The sequence below is a fragment of the Natrix helvetica genome (genome assembly GCF_964273705.1).
Source record: "Natrix helvetica genome assembly, chromosome: 2".
Taxonomy (NCBI): Eukaryota; Metazoa; Chordata; class Lepidosauria; order Squamata; family Natricidae; genus Natrix; species Natrix helvetica.
Window position 1 is genome coordinate 167,525,806 of NC_138552.1, and position 24,370 is coordinate 167,550,175.

At 37.3% G+C, this 24,370-nt stretch overlaps 1 protein-coding gene across 4 annotated transcripts in view; it reads left to right on the forward strand.

Moving 5' to 3' along the window:
• The first annotated feature begins 5,687 nt into the window (after positions 1-5,687).
• The window catches only part of FAM135A (family with sequence similarity 135 member A), a 49,287-nt gene continuing 30,604 nt past the window's right edge, over positions 5,688-24,370 (forward strand). For 2 of the 4 annotated variants that reach the window (XM_081944113.1, XM_081944116.1), the window contains exons 1-6: positions 6,232-6,657; positions 15,951-16,036; positions 17,915-18,040; positions 19,346-19,425; positions 20,677-20,816; positions 23,154-23,224. In XM_081944113.1, coding sequence (XP_081800239.1) covers positions 17,964-18,040; positions 19,346-19,425; positions 20,677-20,816; positions 23,154-23,224 — 368 coding nt within the window. In that variant the 5' untranslated portion in view covers positions 6,232-6,657; positions 15,951-16,036; positions 17,915-17,963. Of the gene's footprint in view, positions 6,008-6,231; positions 6,658-15,950; positions 16,037-17,914; positions 18,041-19,345; positions 19,426-20,676; positions 20,817-23,153; positions 23,225-24,370 lie in introns of those variants that run through there. The other 2 variants (XM_081944115.1, XM_081944114.1) reach the window with 2 other exon arrangements.

Here is a 24,370-nt window from a genome sequence, read left to right on the forward strand (position 1 = left end):
TGTCTCTAATATAGAAGTTTTACAGAAATTTCCAAGCAATAAAAATTAGGATATAAACCATGGAAGCTCCAAAACAGGTTTTATAGCTGTTGAAAATAGATATACGCTATATTACAAAAGTACATATAAGATTTATTATAAATGACAATTCATTTGAATATCAAATTATTTCAAGTATATGAATAGATGTTCATAAACTCACAGGACAGTGTTTATATAAGCAAAACAAGTGTTTTTTTTTTAATTTTTAAAACATATATGTTTAAACAGATACATTTTTCAGGATAAATTTTACTACTTTTTTACATTTACAGGTAGTCCTTGTGTTATGACTATTCATTCAGCAACTGTTCAAAGTTGCAATGGCGCTAACAAATGGTACTTATGATAGGTCCTCATGGTTCTGGCTGACAGTCATGTGATCACAATTTGTGACATTCCCTCTAGGGTACCCACAAACAATGTTAATGGGGAAGCCGACGGTAAAACAGAAGTCACATCAAGCACTTGCTTAGTGACTCGTGTTGTCACCACTTTAATGATGGCAACAAGGAATGTTGAAATTGCTGTTGCTAAGTGATGCGATATGGTCAGGTGATTTCATGCTTTTTGACCCTGTTATTTAGTTGTGACAATTCTGGTCATAATAACTCTTGTAAGCCAAGAACTGCCTATATAGAGATAGCTACATCAAACACATATATTAAATCATATAGGAGCTGCAGTTTATGACTTTCAATTCAGTATGCATATCTGCTACCACAAAATGAGGAAGAGCCAGCACTGTCTGCAGAATCCAGCACTTTAATAAAAATAGGGAAATCTTTATATTGTTGCAATACACATTCTGTCCGTTTAGTACCTGCAAACAATGAATGTACAAAAGAGGTACATACCATAAACCTCTGCAACACTATTTTCTTCATTTGCCTCTTCCCCTTGCAGATATGGATTCATATGTCATGACTTTTAGAAGCTAAGACTAGACAACCAATGATCTCCTGGGTCATCCTTTCAGAGATATTTTCTAACCTAAACAGAAAAAGAATGATCAAAGGTGGGCAAAAAAGCAAAGGGAGCAGAAGTTACTTCCTTCTAGTTTCCTTGTGGGAAGCTGGCAGAGATTTTCAGAAACCTTCCTTCCTTTTGTCCCTCCTTTCTCCTGACTTTCTTTCCTCCATGTCATTCTGTCATTACTTCCCTTTCCTTCTTAGTAGGCAGGTAATGGGCAGCTGCTGGGTAGGGGGAAGAAACAAGGGATTGTGCAAGTGGCTGGGAAACTGTCACGGAGTGTTCAAAATAAGCATCACATGACCACCACAGTGGCAACCTGGCAGCAGTGAAGCTGCCACAACTTGGCTAAATATGTGTCAATGAAATGCATAAAATAAAATAAAAACAAAGAAAAAGCCAATGTTTCAAAGTTCCTCTGATTAAGGGGAGGGAAAGAGAAATGGCTAATATTAAACTATTGCATTAAATAGAAAATAGAGAGAAGAGTATAAGATGCCATCAAAGGCAGAGGGCAGAGACTAAGAAAATGGGTGTACCTCAAAGAGCACATTTCAGACAATTTGAACAGGGATGTTTTTGTTAGATAGAATTAAGTAAGCAAACCAGACTTCCCTGCTTCTAGCTACAAAGGCGAAAAACAATACTGTACTTTCAATGCACAGCTAGAAAACTCAGGAGGAGGTCACCTTCCCAGCAAATTACAGGTGGATTGAGGACAATGGAATTCATTCCTCACAAATTCCTCATCCATTCAGTTCTTGTAAAATAGTAGGTGGCTCATTCTCATGCTGGGTCACGTATGGAACTGTGTCCTAAGTTACGACAGAGAAAGATAATGTCTGCATTAGGTGTTTTCCCTGGAAGACTAAAAAAAATATTTAAACATCAGGAGAAATATTAATTTTTATTAGTACTACAAAGTTTACTTAGATCTTTAATTGCTTTATTACTTAATAGAAAGGCAAATAAGGTTACAGCCCTAACTTGGGGGAAGTCAACAGAGATATATTAGTAGGATATTTATACAGTGTGAAATTCTATGTAGTCTTGCAAGAAACATTTTTATATTGGATTGGTATTTTGTTCACACTGATGATATTAAAGCATTATCATGGTGACATGGATATGCATGATTACTTGTAATACCCTTCTATACATTGAGCACACTTATCAACGAAGGTAACGAAATGAGAACAGATAGCAAAGAAAAATAGAGCTAGTTAACTATTTTTTACAGTCTTTTTCAACAAAAAAAGTAAATGTTCCACCACAAAGTTGTGAAGAACAGGATAAAAAGATACGTTTGAAACTTGAAATTGGTAAGAGAAAAACAAAGCCAGATAATGCAATCTTTACTTTAAAGAAATTCAAAAATACAGAACTAGAATGAATTACATTCTAAAGTACTGAAAGAATTAATTGGTGGTCTGACCAAACCATTTTGTCTGAGAAATCCTGGAGAATTGGTAAAGGGACAGAGAGAGGAAGGGAAAAAATGCTGTCCTTATCTTTAAAGAAGATATGTGGAGGAAGAACATCCGGGGAGGAACACCCAGCAAATTACACACCAGTCAGCTTAATACTGAAATCTAGGAAGATTCCAGAGCACTTAATAATTGATTTGTAAGCACTTTGAAAACAATACAGAAAGGAACAGAAGTCAGCATGGCTTTGTCAATGTATCATAAAGCCTTGCTGGGATGTCTTACAGAAGACCTGCTGTCTCTTGCTTTAGAAGGCAGGGCATAGAATAACAGATTTAATTTACAGCAGTACAGATTCCAAAGGAATGTCAGAAAATACTTTCTAACAGCAAGAAGAGTTTGTTAGTGAAATGTCACTCAGAGACACGGTGAGCTCCTATTCATTGAATGCATGGAAGTAGAGACTGGACAACCATTTTTATGAAATGCTTTGACATGGATTCCTGTATTCCTGTATAAGCGACCAGTTGTATTTGATGGTCAAAATGGCCTCTTCAACTCTTATATTTGCTTAGAAATAAACTCCATTGACATCTTGAATATCAATTTCACATAAAATGTGTAATATTGCAGATGTGCCATATGAAAAGTGACTATGAAAAGACAAATAGATTCTGTTTTGGAAGATTAATGATGAAAGGGTAATTAAATAGGTATTATTTATCACAATGTTTATCACATATGCTTTTTTTAAAAAATGAGCTGAGCTAGATCCAGAATTTGTCACCGCAAAATTAAAGTGGTTTTTCCATCCATGAAGGAATAAGCCGATGAAATAGTTCATGCTGCATTTTTTGGTGTTTCCATATCTGTTTTGAAAGATAAGAGGATCTTCCAACCACTGAAGCAGATTATATTGGTAACCCAAAAAAGGAGAAAATCATCTATCACCTTTTAGTCAGCAGGAATATTCTAGGTGTAACACTGCTTTGATATCATTCCTTCTAGTGGAACAAGAGAAAAAAATCAGAATCTGACATTTAACAATGAGAATCAACAGGTATTCTGAAATGAGCTTTAAAAAAAATGAAACAAGCATTAATTATGTACACTTAATTTGAAACAAGTGATTTGTTTCATATTAGTTTGCAAAAAATGCTGTATAATAATCCAGGATTAATTTATCGTAATTAAGAAATTTTATTATGTTTCTTATTTCTAATGTTAAAGTTATCTTATATGCCACTTTTACATTTATTGTAACCAAAATTTGTTTTATTTTTATTATCTCACCTTTCCAGCTTTTAGATACAAAGCTTCAAAGCAGGAGTTCCACAATGACAAATATAACTAGTCCTTGACTTATAAGAGTTTGTTTAGTGACCGTTTGAAGTTACAATGGCACTGAAAAAAGTGTCTTATGAGCATTTTTCACACTTTTGACCGTTGTAGCACCCCCATGGGTGATTTATATTTATATGAAACATGGGTATCACAGGGTAGATAAAAACTCAGTGTTCCAGTTTCTAGTTTGGTTCAATCCAAGTTACTGCTTTTGCTTTGATTTTCTATATATCACAAACAAACAGAAAGTATATGTCAATGGTGACCAAAGAGATAACTGGTAAACCATTGAAAAAATAATGTATGATGGGTTTTCCCACATGATAAGCCATACATTAGGCATGAACCACAAGCTGAGTACACACCACAACACACCAAGCCTGAAATTATAAAATACATTGACTGAGTTCACACAGCACATTGATATTTAACGTGCACAAGTATTTTTAATAGAATCTAACACCAGATGACTGATTATTTTGTATGGAGACAAAAACTCTCATTGAGGCCAATGCCAGTTTTTGAACTAAACCAAAAGCAGAGTGTTGTTCAAACTCATTTTTTCCTATGAATTTTTTCGTAGCCCACATGATTTCCATTTTTAAAAAAATCTATGCATATATTTGGTCCGAACTGGTGGGTAGCTAATTATAACATATAACAAAGACCTTGGAACCAGAAAAAAAATCATTTTTACAATATTTACATCAGAATTGGAAAACATCTATTTATTTATTTATTGGTTTATCAAACAAAGATAGCAGGTATAAGTATGAACATGGACATGAACAAAGGAAATGAATACAAATAAATGGGGACAATAGGACAGGGATGGTAGGCATGCTGGAGCGCTTATGCACACTCCCTTTATGGACCTCTTAGGAATGTGGTGAGGTCCACGGTAGACAGTTTAAGGTTGAAGCTGTGAGGGCTTGAGGATGTAACAACGGAGTCAGGTAGAGCATTCCAGTTTTTAACCAGCCAAGTCATAAAAAAAATGAAGAACTGAATTATAGGAATTGAGGGAATCTACAATGTGTTGTTTAAACTGAAGTGCAAATTCCCTGAAACACCTTGATTGGTTTTTCCAGAGTGTTTTGGGATTGGTTTTCTAACCTGTCACTACTATAAAATCTATCACACTTTGAACACACTTTGAAGAGCAATAAGTACATCCTCCTAAACTTATTCCATCTCAATTATTCACTTTAGGTTATGTCACTCCAAAGGAATCAATTCACAATTGGAACAAATTTACACTGCTCATCACAAATCTTTTTCAATAAAGGCTCCAGTTTCTATGATGACCTTCCATTTACATAATTTCCAACTCAACGGGATGCTTATCATTTTCACTCCATTGCTTTTTCCTAGATGTTATTTTAGCTACTTAGGAGGAATGCTAAAGCAAGTCACTATTTCTCCACTTATTTGTAATATGAAGAACTTACACGGTTTCGGAAATAATGTACTTGATTCGCCACAAACAGGCTAAACGATCACATAACACACCCATATTATTAACATAACTAGAATTACTGTGTGGGTACTCTTTTATAATGATGTGCAACACAACTACTGTCCTATATTTTTTTTTTAAAAAAAATCCTGTATGCAAGCCATCTGAACAGCTCAAAATATACATATATGCCAGAACTTGTTTTGGAAGCTGAAGTTTAATCGTTCTCATTAAAAAAATATGAGGTAACACTCTTTATATGCCACAGGGCTCCCCCACCCCCCAGTACTATATCTTGATGAGATAAAGCGCTGGTTATTTGAGGGCCACGTTCCTCAAGGTTTTTTTTTTTAATTCAAGATAATAAGCCTTTGAAGAAAGAGCTGGACTCTTGTTCCTGAGATTAGCTGACTTTCTAGTGATACCCGTCCTGCCTCTTTTGAAATGCACCTTTTGAGAATTCACCACCCGGTTGTCGCACGCCTGCGATTCCAAGGAGAAGTTGGGGATTCGCTTTAAGGCTGGATCGCTCTACCCGTTTAATTTACGTCCCTTTTCGGGGACTTTTCACGTCCCTGAGCCTCCCTTCACTGGAAAGACTCGGCGAGGCAAATATTTCCATATAAAACTGGGAGCGTAAAACCGACCTAGAGAGGTGAGGCGCCTGACTGCTTCTTGAAGCCGCGGCAGCAACGGGCTTCCCTCTCCAGCCCTTCCCAGGAATTCACCGGGAGGAGAAACTCTTTCGGGCCAGGCAGCATCGCACGTAAGTCAACGCCCCCCCCTCCCCGGTTCGTCCTTCAGCACCCCCAGAGCGGCGGTAGCGGTGGAAGGAAGACGTGCCCTACAGGGTCCCTCAGAAAGCGTCCCTCGCTGCCCCCCCCCTCCGTTTTGCTGGCCGGCCAGAGGGAGCAGCAGCAGCCCGTCGGCTGCTTCCAGCGGTCCCACGCTCGGCCCAGCAGGGGGCGCTCCAGCCGAGAAGCGAGAGGTGCGGAGAGGGGGGGGGGGGAGAAGGCCGCCGTGACGAGCTCTCCTATTCCAGCTCGAGCTCCGGGAAAGCGGGAGCGGCGGCGAGGGCAGTCGCGAGCCCGGCACCCAGGGAGACTCTCTCTCCCCCCTCCCCCGGCACTCTCTCCGGGATGCCGCACTGGCCGCGGAGCGTCGCCCGCGGGGCATAACTCCCTGCCAGCCCTCACGGCGCACGCCGCCTCTGGTCGTTGGTGGCGGCGGCTCATACTCGCTTTCCCAACACACGGGCCGCTCGGCCGGGAAAGCGGGAGTGGAGGGGGGAGAGAGAGAGAGCCGGCGTCGGATGTTCGCGTTACGCCACACCGGTGCTGTGTTTGAGGCCTGGACTCGTCTTCGAGGGGGAAGCCAGCGAGCAGATCCGGAAGAGGTGAGGTGGAGACGGGCAAGGTGGGTGCCGGTCCCGGCGAGCGGGCAAGCCGGTTTTTCTGCCGCTCTCTCTCTTTCGGGTGGGTTGGCGGGGCCCGGGTGGGAAACCCGAAGCGAAAGGCTTGTTATTGCTGAGGGAAGAGGGCCGCCCCTTTACTTTTGCGCGAAGGCAGAAGCAGCCTGAGGAAACACATCGGGGGGCTTCACCAAGGGGGTCCCCAAAACGTTAGAAAAAACGAATAAAAAAACAATGATCTTGGCTTTCGAGTGGAAAGTCAGAAGTCAAGCCTGGTGGTTCAGTCTAGCCGGGTCGATTCGTGGCGTTTTTCTCAAACTAAGGAAGGAAAGCTGACGTTTCTCTCTCTGTGTATGTGTTTCGTTTCGTTTCTGGCTGTATTTTATTTGTAAATCTCAAGAAAAAGATCCTAAGGAAAACCCTCCCGTATTTCCCCTTCACCCTCCCTTCACCCTGTGCGTACGAACTCGAGAGTCCCGAAAGGTCCTTTTGGCTTCTTGCCCTCTTTGAAATAGTTTCCTCTCGTTTCTGTGTAGTTCAAGCTGAGGCAGCCGAGGTTGCCCGTGAATTTCCAGCTTTTCCACCGCCTTAGAAAACCTGATTATTTCTAACCAAAAAGCTCTTTCCCTTTGATTTCGCGGGGTTTCGGGGTTGTTTCTGTTCTGCGGTTATTGGTGCGTTTGGTTCTCTGCTTATTTTGAAAGCTGGAATAGAAGGAAAAGACCTCTCCTGCCTAATTTCATTATGCTATGTAACCAGATGTAACTTTGGTAATTTGCTTTCTAGGGATATCTGCTTTTTTTTTTCCCCGGACTATAGAAATATAGATTCTTCACATTCCTAGGATAATAGTGTGACCTGGTTTAACTCTGCTAAAGCCACCTAATACCTTATAAAAACAGTTCTTTTACTGGCTTTTAGGTACTGTATCTTAAATATAAGAGTGTGTCCTAACATATAAGACTGTGTTATTTTATATCTACTTGATTGAGTTATTTATTATTATCATCATTTGTTTGATCTACCAAAGCATATAATTTATTTATTTAGAAGATTTATATGGCTTCCCAACTCGTGGTGGATCCTGGCGGCTTACAGATAACTTCCTACGGTATGACCTTAAAGTGCCATTCTCATGATACATAAATAATTAAATTAATTTAAACCTTTTACCATTTTTCTTCAATGTATTGGTTACATTAATTGACAATGACCTCAAAAGGATCCTTAGAAATGACCTCCCTACAATTGTGGTATTTGCTACCTGTTTTCTTACATACATACATACATACATACATACATACATACATACATACATACATACATTAATGAACTATAACTGGTTTTATAGTGGTTTTGAATGAAGTTTCCTTACCTCAAATTAAAATGTATTTACTCAATTAAAAGTTCTAAGCAAAGATTCGTTGTGGATGTAACTGTTGTAAAGTAATGAAGTGGATCTCTCTCTCACACACACACACACCACACACACAGAGAATGTTTTCAGAGAGATGGCTGTGTTGCATCAGTTTTATTCTAGCATAAGTTTTTGTTGAACATTTTTTCTTCCTAACATATTCCTGCAAATACAAGATCCTTATTCATTTCAAGGTTTCACAGTGGTACACAATTGTTGCACATACTTTTTTGACAATATAATCTACTTAATTTTGATATAAGTCATTATTATATCTACTTCACTATATAGTGTAAGTTGTAAGTTTATGAATGACCATCAAATCAGAATTGTAAACAGGGCTAGGAACTGATTTCCATCCACTGCTTAGACTTGTGGCTTTGTTCATCCAAACGAATAGGCTATTAATGATGCCTATTATTGGTGACATACTGAAAGATCTTAGACAGCACTTAGAAAAATCTGCACATTGACAAAGTTTCCATCTGTCAATTGCAAAAGGCCACCTTGCTTGGATCCCCACATATATTATGCTGATCTGTTACGACATCCTAGGTTCTTGGGAAAAACATGATGTGTATGAACACCAACACCAGTTAAAGAAGTGGCATCTGTGACTTCACGTTGTCTTGAACAGTAATTTATTTTCTTAGCGTATGGCATGTGTTAGCCAGGAATCACCGAGGCAGCTGACTGCCTCTGTGAAAGGATTTTTTTCAGGCAGTGTTATCTTTACCCACTGGACGCCTGAATGCCGGTAGGCAATCGGGAGGCTCCTTTCTTGTCCCTTCCACGGCTTATTCGCTCACGGGAATTAAACCACCGAGCTACCAACCTCAGCGGTGCACAGGTCCAGCGTTTTACCACATGAACCATATAATATAATAGTAATATATTAAATTTATATGCCATACTTATTGCTTTCAGGTCACTGCTTAGAATAAAGAAAAAGCAAACCATGATCTGATATTATAAGCCAACCATAATACCTTATAAGAAATGACTTCCAACTTCATCACAACAAGCAAAAATAATTTTAGTAAAAAAGAAATATAGTAAAAAAAATATTTTAAAATACAGTAAATTATCTCACATCTTTAAACAAATCCTTAAAGCCTCTTTGTTCAGTCATAATAAGGAAAATTCCATTAAGGATTATCAGAAATAACAACATAGCTGTTTTAACTTTGATCAAATAAATGTTATATTTCTTTAACTTATAACAATCTTGATTTTTAATATGGCCAGTGTAGCACATTTTCCCATATCATTCTTGTAGCTTGTCATTTTTAAAACCACTTTCAATTCAGTCTCAGTCTTATTCTTCTTCCATAATCTTTTAAACTATCTACTATGGAAAACATCCTTAAAATTTACTTCAAGATCTATTTTTCAGAAATCTCTGTCAATATATCCAATGTTAAGGACAATTTTAGTCCATTCTTTATGACTAAATCAAATTTGATTGTTCTTTAATTGTAATCTTTAATTCCTTGTAGTTCCCTCTAGTGTTCAGCCTTTAAAGTCTCTTTTTAAAATTTTAACTACAGCATTTCCCCAGAGGAAAAATTCTTGTAACTAATTTCAAATCCTGTTTCAAATTTACTTTTTTTCCTTTTTATGAACTTAAATCATAACTTTGTTTTTAGTTGCATCAAATGATCCAGCCAAAATTTAAGACCAGAAAAATAAATTTCCATGTAGGGAAGTATTTAGTTGAACATAGAGAGTTGAAGAAACTGCTGAGAATTTTTTACATTAACTAAATTCTCCAACATAAAACATTAAAATAATAAAGGTTAAGATTATTAATATTTCATTAATTTCATTAATCATTAAAATTGACTTAAAATGAACAAACATGGCAAGAGAGGGAGCAATATACACACAGGATGGAGGCGGTATCTTATCTCAGTCCATTAATTACCTTCAGTATGATATGTTCCTATCAAAAGTCCCAGGCCATTTGGCCAAGCCAGATTTCCAGGCTCTTGGAAGTTCAACAACACGCTACGTGAGGAGGCACAATGTTCCAGAGGGCAGGAACAATGGCAGAAAAAAACGCTTCTCTGCCAGCCAAATTTTCTTGACTGCCGGGGTCCTTCAGTATGCTATTCCACCTGTCCAATGTAGGTGGGGTGGGCCAGTTCATTGGGAAAGACAGTTATTTAGGTTATCTGGATCCACGCCATAAAGGGCTTTAAAGGTAATAACCACACCTTGAATTGAAGCTGGAAGGAAACTGGCAACTAGTGCAGCTTGTGCAACAGCAATGCAACATCACCCTAGTAGTCCTAAGAACTGTCCTTGCAGCTGCATTCTGTACTAGTTATAGCTTTCCAAATCTTCAAAAGTACCCTCATGTAGAGAGTGCTGCATAGTCCATAATATATAAAAACATCAGAAATTCTATTAACCCTTCTCTTGTAAAACATCCATTTCTTTTTGGACTACCATCAGGATGTATAGATCTCAGAGGGACCTCATTCCAGAGAGCAGGTCCTACCACAGAGAAGGATACTTTCTCCCTTCTGAAAGATGTCACTGTTTAATCAAGGGGACCAGAGCACACCCACTGTGCCAGATCATATTGGCCAGACAAACTTTGAGGAAAATTCCTGGGCCTAGTTAGTTCCAAAAACCACAACCACTCAGTTTTGGTAGGATTGAGGTGTTTTTCCTGACCTTCCTTAGGAAAAGCACAGTAATTTTTCTGGGGTTTGCGGCCTATGGTGAATAGCCGTAAAGATGGCTCTTCCCCTTGAGTAAAGCTGACCAAGCACCGTCAAATGCTTGTCCCAGGTACTATTTCTCATTGCTAGAAGTGACCTCACAAACTAGAGATTGTATGGACTGCCTGTTTGGGTCCTGTAGCATGCCTCTAAATCGAGGTCCCCAACCTCCGGTCTATGGACCAGTGCCAGCAACTGGACTGCGCAAATAATCAAAGTCTCATCTATGGGATGCAGGAAGTATGCAAAACCATACCCCCTCAGTTTCTTCATAGAACTGATTTCTGGGGCCTAAAATGTTGGGGCCCATGGCTCTAAATGTCAGGGGATCTTTGAGTGACAGTGCTAATGTCATAGTCCAAAAAATAGGTACAGCTAGAAGCATAAAAAGAAAATTGGAAATGCATATTAAACTTTTCTTAATTAAATAGTTGATGTGATTATTGTTGATTTATTAAACAATTTACTGCTCAATAATTTAACAATTATTACATTAAGAATTACAGGAACTTGGTAACTTATAAAAGGCCTTTGGGAATTATATAAAAGATTTTCAGGAATTGCATGTAGCCATAGGCCTCAGTTTTGTGTGTGTGTGTGTGTATTCATAGATTTTCACGGGTGTAGATATGCTGGTCTTGTATTCGGGTCTTTTCCATGTAAGATTGAGATTATCTTGGCAACATTTCGGCGAGGTCTCACTCGCCATCTTCAGGCTGGGTTTTGGGCTTAAAGCGTGGTTGGAGCTGCCTTCTTTCTATAAATCTTGGTGGGTGGGTGTGGAGTGCTGGCTTTGTTTCAGTAAGTGGAATGATTGGTTGTGTGGTTGTATCAAGATTGGTAGATTGGTGCTGATTGATGCTGGCTGTGTGTCCGTTGTTTCGTGTTGTAACGGCCTGGTGGGGCTCGTTTGTTGATTAGGGCTGGTTTCCATATGTCTGGTAGGTGGGAGGTATCGTCATGTTTATTCATGTTGGGGTGTTTCTCTATTTCGATAGCTTCCATAATTATTCTCTTGATGAAGTGTTCAGTTTTGGAGATTAACCTGGTTCCTTCAAAATTAATTTCATGTCCTGTAGCTTTAAGGTGCTGGAAAAGAGAGGAACTTTTGTCTGACTGCGTTCTTGTGTTCTGCGATGTGTGCATTTATTCTCCTGTTCGTTTGTCCTATGTATGTTGCAGGGCAGATTTTGCATGGGGATTCACATAGTTGGCCAAGGCTATCAAATTCTATATCAGACTGTAAACTATCAAAATATGGAGTCTGGATAACCTAATATAGTTCTTTTCAGATTTAATAAGTAAATAGCTGGTTATATTTTAAATCAACCATGTGAAGATTCTAATGCTTTTTGTTCATTTATTCCTGATTCACATATCATAATATTTGGTTTGGGATTTTTTTGTTTACTAATAGCCATTATCTCTCTAATTGAATGAGATGTTCCTGTTTGGAAACATAATTATTTTTCAGTTCTGAACATTTACAACACAAATATTTGCACAATGACCCTATACCCCTTGATCCTTATGTGAGAATTTATAGCAGTAGCTATTGTATTTTGGTATCAGATCAGAATTGTACAAGGAGTGGTATTCTCTGTGAGTCTCTATGGAAGCAAAAGCTGGTCTTTGAAGAAGCAGAATACAAAGGGACTTGAGGCTTTTGAATTTTGTTGTTGGGGAAGATCCTAAGGATACCATAGGATCCACAAAAGCAAACAAATGTAGTAGGAAGAATGAGATTTTATAGCATAGCTAGTTTAATGCTTGTGTGTATGATTTGACTGTCCTATTATATGGAACTGAGACTGCCTTCCACACAGCTATATTTCAAAGAAGGTATAATGCTACTAGGCTCATTCTGAAGTAAATTTTAGACGGAGTTTGATATCACTTTGGGGGCAGGATTGTACATATATTTTAGCTCTTTACGTGATATAAATCTGTCAGAATGGTGCAAGCCTCTTGCAGGAGCCTAAGTATTTCTTTGTATCCTGCTTTGCTACGATACCCGTTAAGCTGTTTAGCTTTCAGAAGCAATGACAGTACAGGTAATCTGAAACTTACCACCTTTTCTTTAGCAACTGTTCATAGTTACAACAGTGCTGAGAAAAAGTGATCATCTCAGTGTCCCAGCAGCCACATGATTGTGATTCAGGTGCTTGGCAATTCTCATGCATTTGAAGCAGTTGTAACATTCTAGGGTCACTTGATTGCCTTTTGCAAAGGCTTCCAACAAGCAAAGTCAATGGGGAGGTCAGCAGGGAAAATCGCAGGCAATCAAATGAAATTTCACTTAATGACCATGGTGATTTAGTTAACAGCTACGGGAAAATGATCGTAAAATTGGGTGCAGTCAAGCTCATTTAATGACCATACCATTTAACAACAAAATTTTCAGCGCCTATTGTGGTTGCAAATCAAGGATTACACTTGTATTCAAATAAAAAGACTGAGTACATAGATCCTAGGAATGGCTTGTTTCAACTCACAGAGAAGGAGATTCTTTCATTATATACACTACCACATAAAACCTGGGGAAATTGCATTCTATTTATAATAAAGAACATTAAATGTAGACATCTCATTCAATTAATATGTATTCTGGAATAAAACAAATTAATGATTTTGCCTCTATAACTGTAAAAATATAAGCATGATACGTCATACACTGTGCACCACACTTCAAATATAGTTTAGCACATTTGAAAAATTAAATATTTTCTAACAGAAATACCTCTTTCTACTTATTTTCATATGTAGTAAATATTTGGATAAGGACAAATCTATATGGTTATGTTTTACTATTTTAAATGTATTTTATATTCCTGCTGCTCAATTAATGCTATATTATTTCAAACACCACTTTTTAGTCTTTATTCTTTACATTCCTTGATTGTCTTTATTTTTTTAATAGTAGAGTCTTTATATTTACAGTTCTAATTTTATTTTTTTGTTCAGATTTTTTTTATTTTATCTACCTAGTCCGAACATTTAAATGCATGCAGCATTTATTTTAGATACTTGACACACAGTGGTGGAAAGGTTTCCTGCATATAGGGTTCCTGTCAGTTAGGGTCTAACAATCTAGAAAGGAACTAAATTAAAATATTTTTTACATAATAATACATTAGCACAATTACACTGTGATTAATTTTACCGGTTCATAGATGTGAATGAGAATTATGTAGTTATATGGCAAGTAATAAAAACAACTTTTAGGATAACTTCTTTGAGACCAGTCATATTTTTCATCATCAAAATTTATTGAATGGGAAAAAGGACCAACCTGTTTTCTATCTATGATCCTATGTGTTGTCACTGGGAAGAAGAGAGATCGTTTTTTATTCTTTTATATTGGGTTTTTATAGTTTGTAAGCCTCCCAGAATCCTCAAGAGTGAATGGGCAACCATATAAATCTTCTAAATAAATAAATTAAACCAAATGACAGATGACTTCACCTTAACACTAACTGCAGCAATTTATTTTGCAGTGCAGAAGCAAATTTGGTGTGTGTATTGAAATAAAGAGGGTTATTTAGAAAGCACTAGACATCCTGTTTGTCACAACTATAAGTTAGATCTTTGCTTGTTAGCTTTTTGTTGTTGTTAGCACTCTTGGAATGGTACAGTAAAGCAATATTTGTATCACTGCTCTCCAGTGGAGACTGCAGAATGCTGTATAAATCATAAAATTAGTTGTATCAAATATTTATATACCACCTTTCAGTTTTCAGAAAAGCAGTTTATACCATTAATATTTACAACTTAAAAATCACTTTCTATGCCTTCTTTTTTCCATACTCACAAATACCCCAACATAGCTTCTTCTTATTAAATATATGGAATATTATTTAATAAATTCCAAGAATTCTATCTGAAAGCACTATAGAATTATTCTCTAAAGCCATACAATTATTTTGTTTTCAATAGGGACATGATTAGCGTATGATGTGACCCAGTCATTCATTTCTTAAAAACCCTGAAACTGCTGCATTAGTATGCTGATATTGGAGAAGTTGAAGGAGAAAAATGTTTGCCTTAAAGTTGGTCATTTTGCTCTTTACCTCCCCCTTAAAGACTAAAGAATTCCCACTCTACTCCGTGACCTCTTGCCACCAGCAGCCCCAGGTGGAGCACAAAGATTATATTATCCCTATGCTAGAAAAAAGGTTATTTATCCGTGTCTTGCTCTCTGCTTATCTTAATTAGTGAGGCAATCCTTGCAAATGCTAGTTGCTTTTCTCTCCTAATGAACTCAAAATGTACCTTAAATATCTTATTGTGCATTTACTAATTGAAAAACAGAATATGGATGTTCTAAATAAATTTAAATAGTGCAACAATTAAAATGCTCAGATTATATTCCAAAATGACTCTCTTGTAAGTTTGTTAACAGTTACAATACTGTTTCTCTTACAGATGAAAATATTTTTTTTCCTTGAGAAAGTACAATATGAAAAGAATCAGTTGCATGGAATTCATAGAATACATACAGTAGTGGTGGTTTCCTAATTTTTTTACTACCGGTTCGGGCGCATGCGCAGAAACATCCGGTGGGTGGGCGGAGCCTCCTGCTGCCACTACCGGTTCACCTGATCCAGGCCGAACCAGGAGCATAAGTATATAACAGAGATGCATTTTCTTTGTGACAAGGGAACAGAAACTAGCCTAAACCAATTTAGTAGTTGCACGTTGCTCTAAATCATAGGATGTTGAACAGTCAACATATAAATGAACTTAAGATTTAGATAAATAAAAGGCTATAATAAAGATACATCATTAAAACATATTTTAATATAATAGATTTTTAATTTTCTCTAAAATTAAGTATCACTATTTCCATAGATTATTTTTTCTTCCAGCATTTAATCACAATACAATTATGTAGTTTTTACAAAATATTCCAGACTTGTTGGTTTCATTTCAAATGTTATTTTTTAGGCATTCACTTTCAAAGTAAAGATGACACTTTCCCTCTGCCAGCGTTGTCGGAAGACTTTTCCATGGTCATGAGGCCAGCATGATTATACACCGAGGCACATGGAATACTGTTAATATTTTGTTTTATTCTGATGAAAAACTCAAATAGATTGGATTTAAATGGGACTTAGATATTCCATAATTTGCTTTCTTTTCCATGCAGAGTAAGCAGAATGGTTTTGATTGCAAAAATGAGGAACTTGAAGACTGCTTGTTGCCTTCATTAAAATGGATTATTTATTATTAGAGGTAAAGATGAAGCTTATTCATTTAGAAATACTGTAAATGCATACTTGTAAGATTTCTTGTGTTAAATCTCATTCTTACCATATTGTAAAAAAAAGTTAGAAAATCTATACCCTGTTTCCCTGAAAATAAGACCTCCTCAGATAATAAGCCCAATCGGGCTTTTGAGCGCATGTGTTAAAATAAGCCCTCCCTGAAAATATTGCAACACAGAAACAGCCATGAAGTGACCACGCTTGCCGCCTCCTGCACCTCAAAAATAATAAGACCTTCCTGAAAATAAGGCCAAGCGCTTATTTCGGGGGTCAAATGAAAATAAGACCCTGTCTTATTTTTTGAGAGACATGGTATTAACTACCAAGGTGATGAATTTATGAAGGAGACAATGTTCTGTCTTCTTGTTGGATCTTTAACACTTTATACTAGTTGAACGGAATTAAACAAAATATTAAGTATTGTAAGGAGGAGTAAATATTGTGTTATTGAGCAAAGGGAATTGCAGATATACATTTGATTAGACTGATTACTAACAAAGGCTTAAAGCTTGACACTACCACTCTGATACTGTACTTCTGAACATGACCAAATATGCTTGGTCTTTACTGGATTATGCTTTGAGAAGTATTTCTTTATAACTTTATTTTTTATTCTATGCATTTTTGGATACAACAGTGTCTGACTGACCCTACTTTGGCTGTAATGCGATTGACATTGCATTGTTTGAATTATTGGAAAGGATTATATCAAATGCTCATTAGTAAGCAAAAAAAAGTGTGCTTTGGGTTGCTATGTTAATTGACAGCACTCTTGATTCAGTTTATTTTAAAGCATAATAAGCAAAAGGCCAGTGTCCACTTTGGACATTATGTTAAATTATGTTGTAAGATCATATACAATATGAGTAATAGAGAGCCTTGAACTTACACACTTTCCCCTGGCTCAGTCAAAAAGAACTTAAGATAGTTTTGGTTTATTAACAAGCCAGAATTATAACTCATTGGCTAATGGTTTGTTCGAACAAAACATAGTTTAAGTAAAAGATCCTTCTTAGTTTGGATGTGATGAAAAATTCTGGAAATACTTCCATTTTCAAATTGATCAATCTTTTCATCATAACTACACTAAAATAAGAGAGGAGATGAAGATCCAAAAGGTAGATGATATCCTGATTGCTAAATTGGGTTTTACTGCTACATCCAAAATAGGTTAAAATAAGCAATCCTCATTATCTGCATTCAGAAAATCAGAGCACTCATCAAGTGATGTACAAGTTAAACATTTTTTGCTAACATTGCTAAATTACTTTTCTGCAGATATTTGCTTATTCAGCATAATTGTATTTAGAAGCTCTGCCTCACATGAAAGCTAAAACCTACAGGTGTTGTATGCATGACAGTTTTCTTCTGCAGACATTCACAGAAATGTCAACAGAAGAAAGATGTTTTTTGGTGGGGTGTCTAGTGTTTCTGTGGCACTAGTTTTCAAACCACCCTAATAGGGTCCTTGCTGTGAAATTGCAACTTCCTTTTAAAGTTTGTATATCTGTCACTAAAAAGAAATAGAATGCATTTTCTTTGCTACAGAATCTAATACAGCAGACTTTGCTATTTTAAGAATAATTAAAAATTGAACACAAATTTTTGTAACCAAATTCATTAAATTTGCCACTTAAAATAAAGAGATATTTTATTTCACCTGCTTCCTTCTCACCTCTGTAACATTAAAAAGTCATTCTAAAATGGATGTTAAGCTTAAGAATTTAGGTTTTTTATTGCAAAAAACAGCTATTGAATTAGTACAAAATCATGTTTATGAGTGATATATATGAGTATGAAAGTCACTTATGAGTCATATCAATTGTCTTCTTTTCTTTCTTTTTAGTAATTTAAGTTCCTTGCAACTGTACTATAGCTCCTCCATCTACATAAAAATGAGTGAAGTACAGGCAATGGTAGAATTCTCTGTGGAGCTCCACAAATTTTATAATGTGGATTTGTTTCAAAGAGGGTGAGTTATTTTTCCTACCATACAATAAATGCTATAAATTCAGATATGACTGCAAAAGTCTTTGTATAGAGATATTTATTGCGTGTTTAATATATACTGTATCTTGAGATTAAAAAGTACTTGAGGTATGGAACTTACCCTGATAAATATTGCTTATCTTATATAAGAAAAGCTAAGTAGTTTGAATCATCTTTTTGAATTGATAGATAAGAGAGCAATAAAAAGTATATTAACATGTGACATTTGTAACTTTAAATCTATGAGGATTTTAAATTACAATGATAAGGAACATAAACACACCTTATTATTTAGGTTTCTGTGACATTTATAAATATAAATCTAATAAAGTTGTGGCTTAGAGTTTTCTCAAAAGCCTTTAAAGGTTTTTGTTTATGGTTTCTATTGTTTATGGTACAGCAGTTTTGTGATCAGTATCTTCATTCCTGATCTCATTTGTGTGCATGTTGCTATACTTTTTCATGTCCCAAAGAAAGGAATTTCTTTATGGCTGTTGTTTTCTTGCAAAATGAAGTAAATATTCATTACATCACACTAAAGCATTGAAAGTTAACATATTTACATGTCCTTTCCTTGTGTTTGAATGCAGAAATTTCCATGTTAAAATTTATTAGATTCTAAAGATGACTTAGACTCAGTTTAGTGTCATGGTTAAAAGTACTAGACTAGGAATAGGGAAATTTAAATTCTAATCCTTTCTCAACAATAAAGGAAGGTGAATGACTTTGAACCAGTTAATCTCTTTAAGCAAAGGAAGAATGTATTAGCAGACCAGTTCTGAAAATGTTACCAATAGCACTTGGATGCCCAGAAGCAAGGGTTGATATTAAGGACAAAACTACAACATAGAAGAATTGCTATATATAGTAAATATATATATATTCCTATTTTCGCTTTGCTTTCAAAATTACAACCTACCTAAAGGAGGGAACTTATGACCTGGACCTGAAATTCTGTGAACTTGTGACTGCACTTTGTGTGCTTGGCAACATAGTTGCATTTGCAGCATCCCATAGTCACATGACTGAGTTTTATGACACTTTTACTTTTGGTTTTTGGCAAAATTGTGCCATAATGAACAGTGGTTCACTTAACGCGCATGGCATTTTCAGCAGCAATCTCTATATTCTCCATGTGTAAATTGTTGACTTTTGTAATTTTTGCTTTTATTTTTATACTTTCTATAAATCTTATTGAAAACCATATTAGTATAAAGTTGTGGTAAAGTGTTTAAAAAGTGAACATCATAAGCAGAATAATTCTAGAAATATCCTTTCTTTCTTGTAGATTCTATCAAATTCGTGCATCTATGAAAATTCCTCCAAGAATACCGCACAAAATTGAAGCAAGCTTATTACGTGCAACTAGTAAATATAAATATTTTATTAGTATTTAAGCCTTAGTATTACTGTTTAATAGTACTTTTATTAAAAAGTTATCAGCTTATTATTGTTACATTATATATTAAATATTTTTAGTGAGTTGATCTTAATATTTATGAAAAATCTGAGCATATATACATTTTAAGGCTTCTGAAGAAATGGGGGAAAATAGAGAAAAACAGTCAAAATTGTATTTCATTTATTTTTTTTGTAGTTGTCTATTGTGAAATTGTTTAGAAGATTGATTAGATTTTATTAAAAATTTATAAACCTCAAAGGAGTTTTACAATTATATGAAAGAACTTTGAATTCAAAATGTTTATATATGTTTTAGACTTTACAAAATTGTTTCATCCACAGTATTCCATTCTGGTAATATTTTAAACTTACTGATTAGTAAGTTTGAACAACCTTTTTTGATGTCAAAACAGTAAACCATTTTAAATTTGGAACATTTTGAATTGAAAATACTTTGTGTGTTTCTAGGATTTCTCTTCAGACCAAATCAAAAATACTAATATATTGCTGAATTTAACAATGGTTTAAGAAATTTCTAAAAATATTGTGGCTACTTGCCATGCTAGTGGCATACATTCACACATTAACTTAAACAATGGTTGCATTGATTTTAAAGGTATATTCTCGTTCTGCTACACTTTCCTTTTATTAATGTTACTGGTTACTGACATCATTGACTTTATGTATTCTTTGGACTTTTATTCTGGGAAATGGAATTAATTTACAAATATTAAATAAATATGAGGTTAACTAAGCATTCTGTTCCTTAATGCATCAATGCGTTTTATGTTTTTTAATAGCTGTATATTAACTATATTATATGATAATTGTGGTGATTTTCCCGGCTACCCATGAAAGAGACTGGACACAAGGATTGTCCTTGGGATGAGTAGCCCCGGGCAAAGCCCGGCACACCCTATTTATTCAAATACACAAGAAAGTCTAAAGCACCAAAAGATAATTAGTTACACGTAAAAGTACACATAAGGAGTTAATTATCACCATTCAAAGAATCAAGGTTCCTTACAGACAATCCACATATCCTGTCAGACATGAGTACGTGACCAAGAGCACAGCCAATTCAATCCCACAGATAATGATAAAGAATTTATTACAATATATCTAGTTGTTTGGAAAAAAAGTCTTTAAAAATGTCAGTTATCAGAATAGCTATAAATTTTGAGCCATGATAAATACTTGCCAATTTTCTTGTTTCAGGTGCTGATCTTGCCTTCCCAGCTTCTGTGCATGACAATGTAATCTGCAGTAAAACATTTCAGATTCTCTACAAAAATGAAGAGGTCTGTGTGAATGATGCAATGATCTTCAAAATTAAAATGCTGTTGGATGAAAGAAAGGTAACACTGGCATCTGCTTAACTAATAGTGGGTGGGTGGGTGGGTAGGTAGGTAGGTAAGTAGGTAGATGATATAGTTCTGTATGGGTGACTGCCATATAATGTAAGAAAAATCCTGGTAAATGAAGACTAATCTATTCCAAAATTCTGTGTACGTCAGTAGACAACCAAACCATTCAAGAAGCTCAGAGTCATTAGAAGAGTGGGAAGAAGGCAAATATTTCAAATCGATAAATAAGCAGTTCAGTGCTGTTTTTGTGCAAAGACGCAAACCTAGATACTACAGAAATTGGGATGCCCTGATAATATCATCCTACCCAACATGGTGTGTGTGTGTGTGTAAGCATAGTTTGGGGAATAGACAATAGTTTATAGTTCACCAGAATATCAAAATCTTGCTGGATCTTTTCAGTTATTTATCAAATTTAATGAAAAATAATAAGATTAGGATAAGAAATGTGAATTGTTTTTCCACTTTAGAATTTAATTTATTTTCAAGGTTCCTAAGGCAAAGACATTTTAGTCTCTTATTCATAGGTACTATGTGAACTAGTAAGGAACGTGGTGGCTCAATGGCTAAGACACTGAGCTTGTCGATCAGAAAAGTTGACAGTTCAGCAGTTTGAATCCCTAGTGCCGCGTAATGGAGTGAGCTCCCGTTACTTGTCCCAGCTTCTGCCAACCTAGCAGTTCGAAAGCATGTAAAAATGCAAGTAGAAAAATAGGGACCACCTTGGTGGGAAGATAACAGTGCTCTGTGCGTCTTTGGTGTTTAGTCGTGCCAGCCACATGACCACGGACCATGTCTTTGGACTATGCTGGCTCTTTGGCTTTGAAACGGAGATGAGCACTGCCCCCTAGAGTTGGGAATGACTAGCACATATGTGTGAGGGGAACCTTTACCTTATGTGAACTAGTGTAGAGACTATTTTCCTAAATGATAACAGAGGAATGTCCAAATGGTTAAATTTGACCTTCTCTCTGATTCTAAGCATACATGTAGCCCTTCATTTATAACCACAATTGGTATCAGAGTTTTGAAAACAAAGCAATGCAATCAAAGTGAGGTGTCAAATGACTGCACCATTTAGCGAGCACAATGTGGACAATCCCCGTTGCCATTGTTAAGTGATTTTTACTGCTTGCTAGATGAGTACCTATCTCAATCCAAACCATAACAAGCTTGATCCCTCTCAGCTCCAAGCATTAGAAAAGGCAGGGATTACCTCCAACCCCCCACCCACCTACTTCCTCCCCATTTATACCCTTTTGACCCCCTGTAAACACTGCTTTTCGGAAAAAAGTCCTACCTCGTGGTAATAACTGGAAAATTATAAATGGCCCTAAATGCAGACAAGTTGCCAAGTGCCTGAAATACAGTGCTTTGGGGGTGGGGGCTATCCATTGGAAATTCAGACCACATCATAGGTATCTTTGGGGAGGGGGGGATTCAACATAACTTTGGTCACTAAGCAACAAGACCTGTCAAGGTCTACCTATATAGTTAATAAAAAACTTCATTGATATAAATAGCATAGGTAATCGTGTTCTCTTTTTATGGTTAAGTAGGAATGTTTGGCTGTGACACAGACACATTTGTGGGGAATATGCATCTATTATTTTTTAACTTTGGAAACCTGAAAAGGCAAGATCCAAAAGTGCAAATTGGCCTGTAGAGCATGGCTTCCCAGCTATTTGCTGTATCCATTCCTTTCATTATCTCTGGAGAATATTTTACCTTTGTAATCACAGCTCTGTGAGAAGAATTGGGATATTTGGTACATGTCATTTCAGATCCAGTTATCAAGATAATTGTTCGTCTGCCCTTCATTTTTTCTTTTGTATTCTCGATTGTTTATCCAATGGGCTGAATTACCTGCCAGTATTGTCGATTTGATACTATCAGCATGGAATGAGAATGACTGGTCCCATGCCATGCATCTTGGTTGTAAATGATTTATGTTCCCTGGCAAATCAGCAAAAAAGAAAAAAAGTCCTGGATTACTGAAGCAGAGCAGCATATTACATATATATATATGTATATATATAACTTTAAAATACATAGGTCTATTTTGTACAAATAATAGTGAATTTACTGTCCAGTATTTTATTCACTCAATATTTTAAATTGCACCAGTAATTAAAAAGCATTGTTGTTTCGCTTTCTATCTGCTGCATTGTTGTGCATAGTAACATCTTGTAATAAAGTATTTTAATTTATTGTAAACAATTTTGTAACTATATTTGAGCAAATGAAAATAAATATATAAATATTGTGTCTTTTAACACGAGTATGCATGGCAAATCATAGTTTGTGTTACTTATTTAATTTTCCTAGATTGAAGAGTCTCTTAATGAAATGAATTTCCTACTGTCTTTAGATCTGCACTTCACAGATACAGATTATTCGTAAGTTCACAGCTCAGTTACATATTTGTCTTGCCTCACGAAATATGGCCTTGGGCGTATTATAGGGGGAGGGCTTATTGTTTTGGGGTTGCCGGGCAGCTGCTCCCTTGCGAGCGGGCTCCCGAAGAGCCGAGCAAAGCCTCAGGGGCGAAGCAGCCATGAGGTGACCACGCTCATGAGCAACCACTCAGCAAACCCCCTCTCCAGCCTGGCAGAGTGCCATTCACTGACCTAGGAGGTATTCCTAAGACACCAAGGCATGTGGCGCTCTGCCTGTCCCCAGCTCCTGCGGCTTGGCACATTAGGGATACCCCCTAGGTCAGTGCATGGAGTTCTGCCCAGCTGGAGAAGGGGGTTGCGCAAGTGCCTCTTCTGCACCCAGCAAGCATACTTCCCAGCGTCAACATGCCCTGGCCAAGGTCTCCCTGCAGGGCCAGGGTGCCGCCGCCGCTTTTGCCGCCGCCGCACTCTGAGCTTAACTTCTCCGGCTTCCAAACTCCAAAACTCGGCTGCCGAGTCTTCCAGCAGTGGCCGCTCTAGGAGTGCGCTCTATGGTTGAGGGCTGGCTGCTGGACAGAGATTCTTCCGGACAGAGAGTCTTCCAGTAGCCAGCCCACAACCATAGAGCGCACTCCTAGAGCAGCCCCTGCTGGAAGACTCAGCAGCCGAGTTTTGGAGTTTGGAAGCCGGAGAAGAAGTTATGCTTGGAGCGCAGTGGCGGCGGCGGCGCCCTGGCCCTGCAGGGAGAGCTAGGCAGGGCATAGTGAGGGGTGGAACAGGCGCTCGCACAATCCCCCTCTCCAGCCGGGCAGAGCTCCATGAACTGACCTAGGGGGTATCCCTAATGTGCTAAGCCGCGGGAGCTGGGGGCGGGCAGAGCGCCACGTGCCTTGGCACCTTTAGGGATGCCCTATAGGTCAGTGAATGGCGCTCTGCCCGGCTGGAGAGGGGGTTTGCCAGGCGGCTGCTCCTGAGCGTGATCACCTCATGGCTGCTTTGCCCCTGAGGCTGTGCCCGACTCTTCGGGAGCCCGCTTGCAAGGGAGCAGCCACCCAGCAACACCCCCCTCCGGCCAGGTAGAACACCACTCCCCAACCTAGCGGTATCCCAAAGGTGCCAAGCAACGTGAGCGCCTTTCCTCCCCTC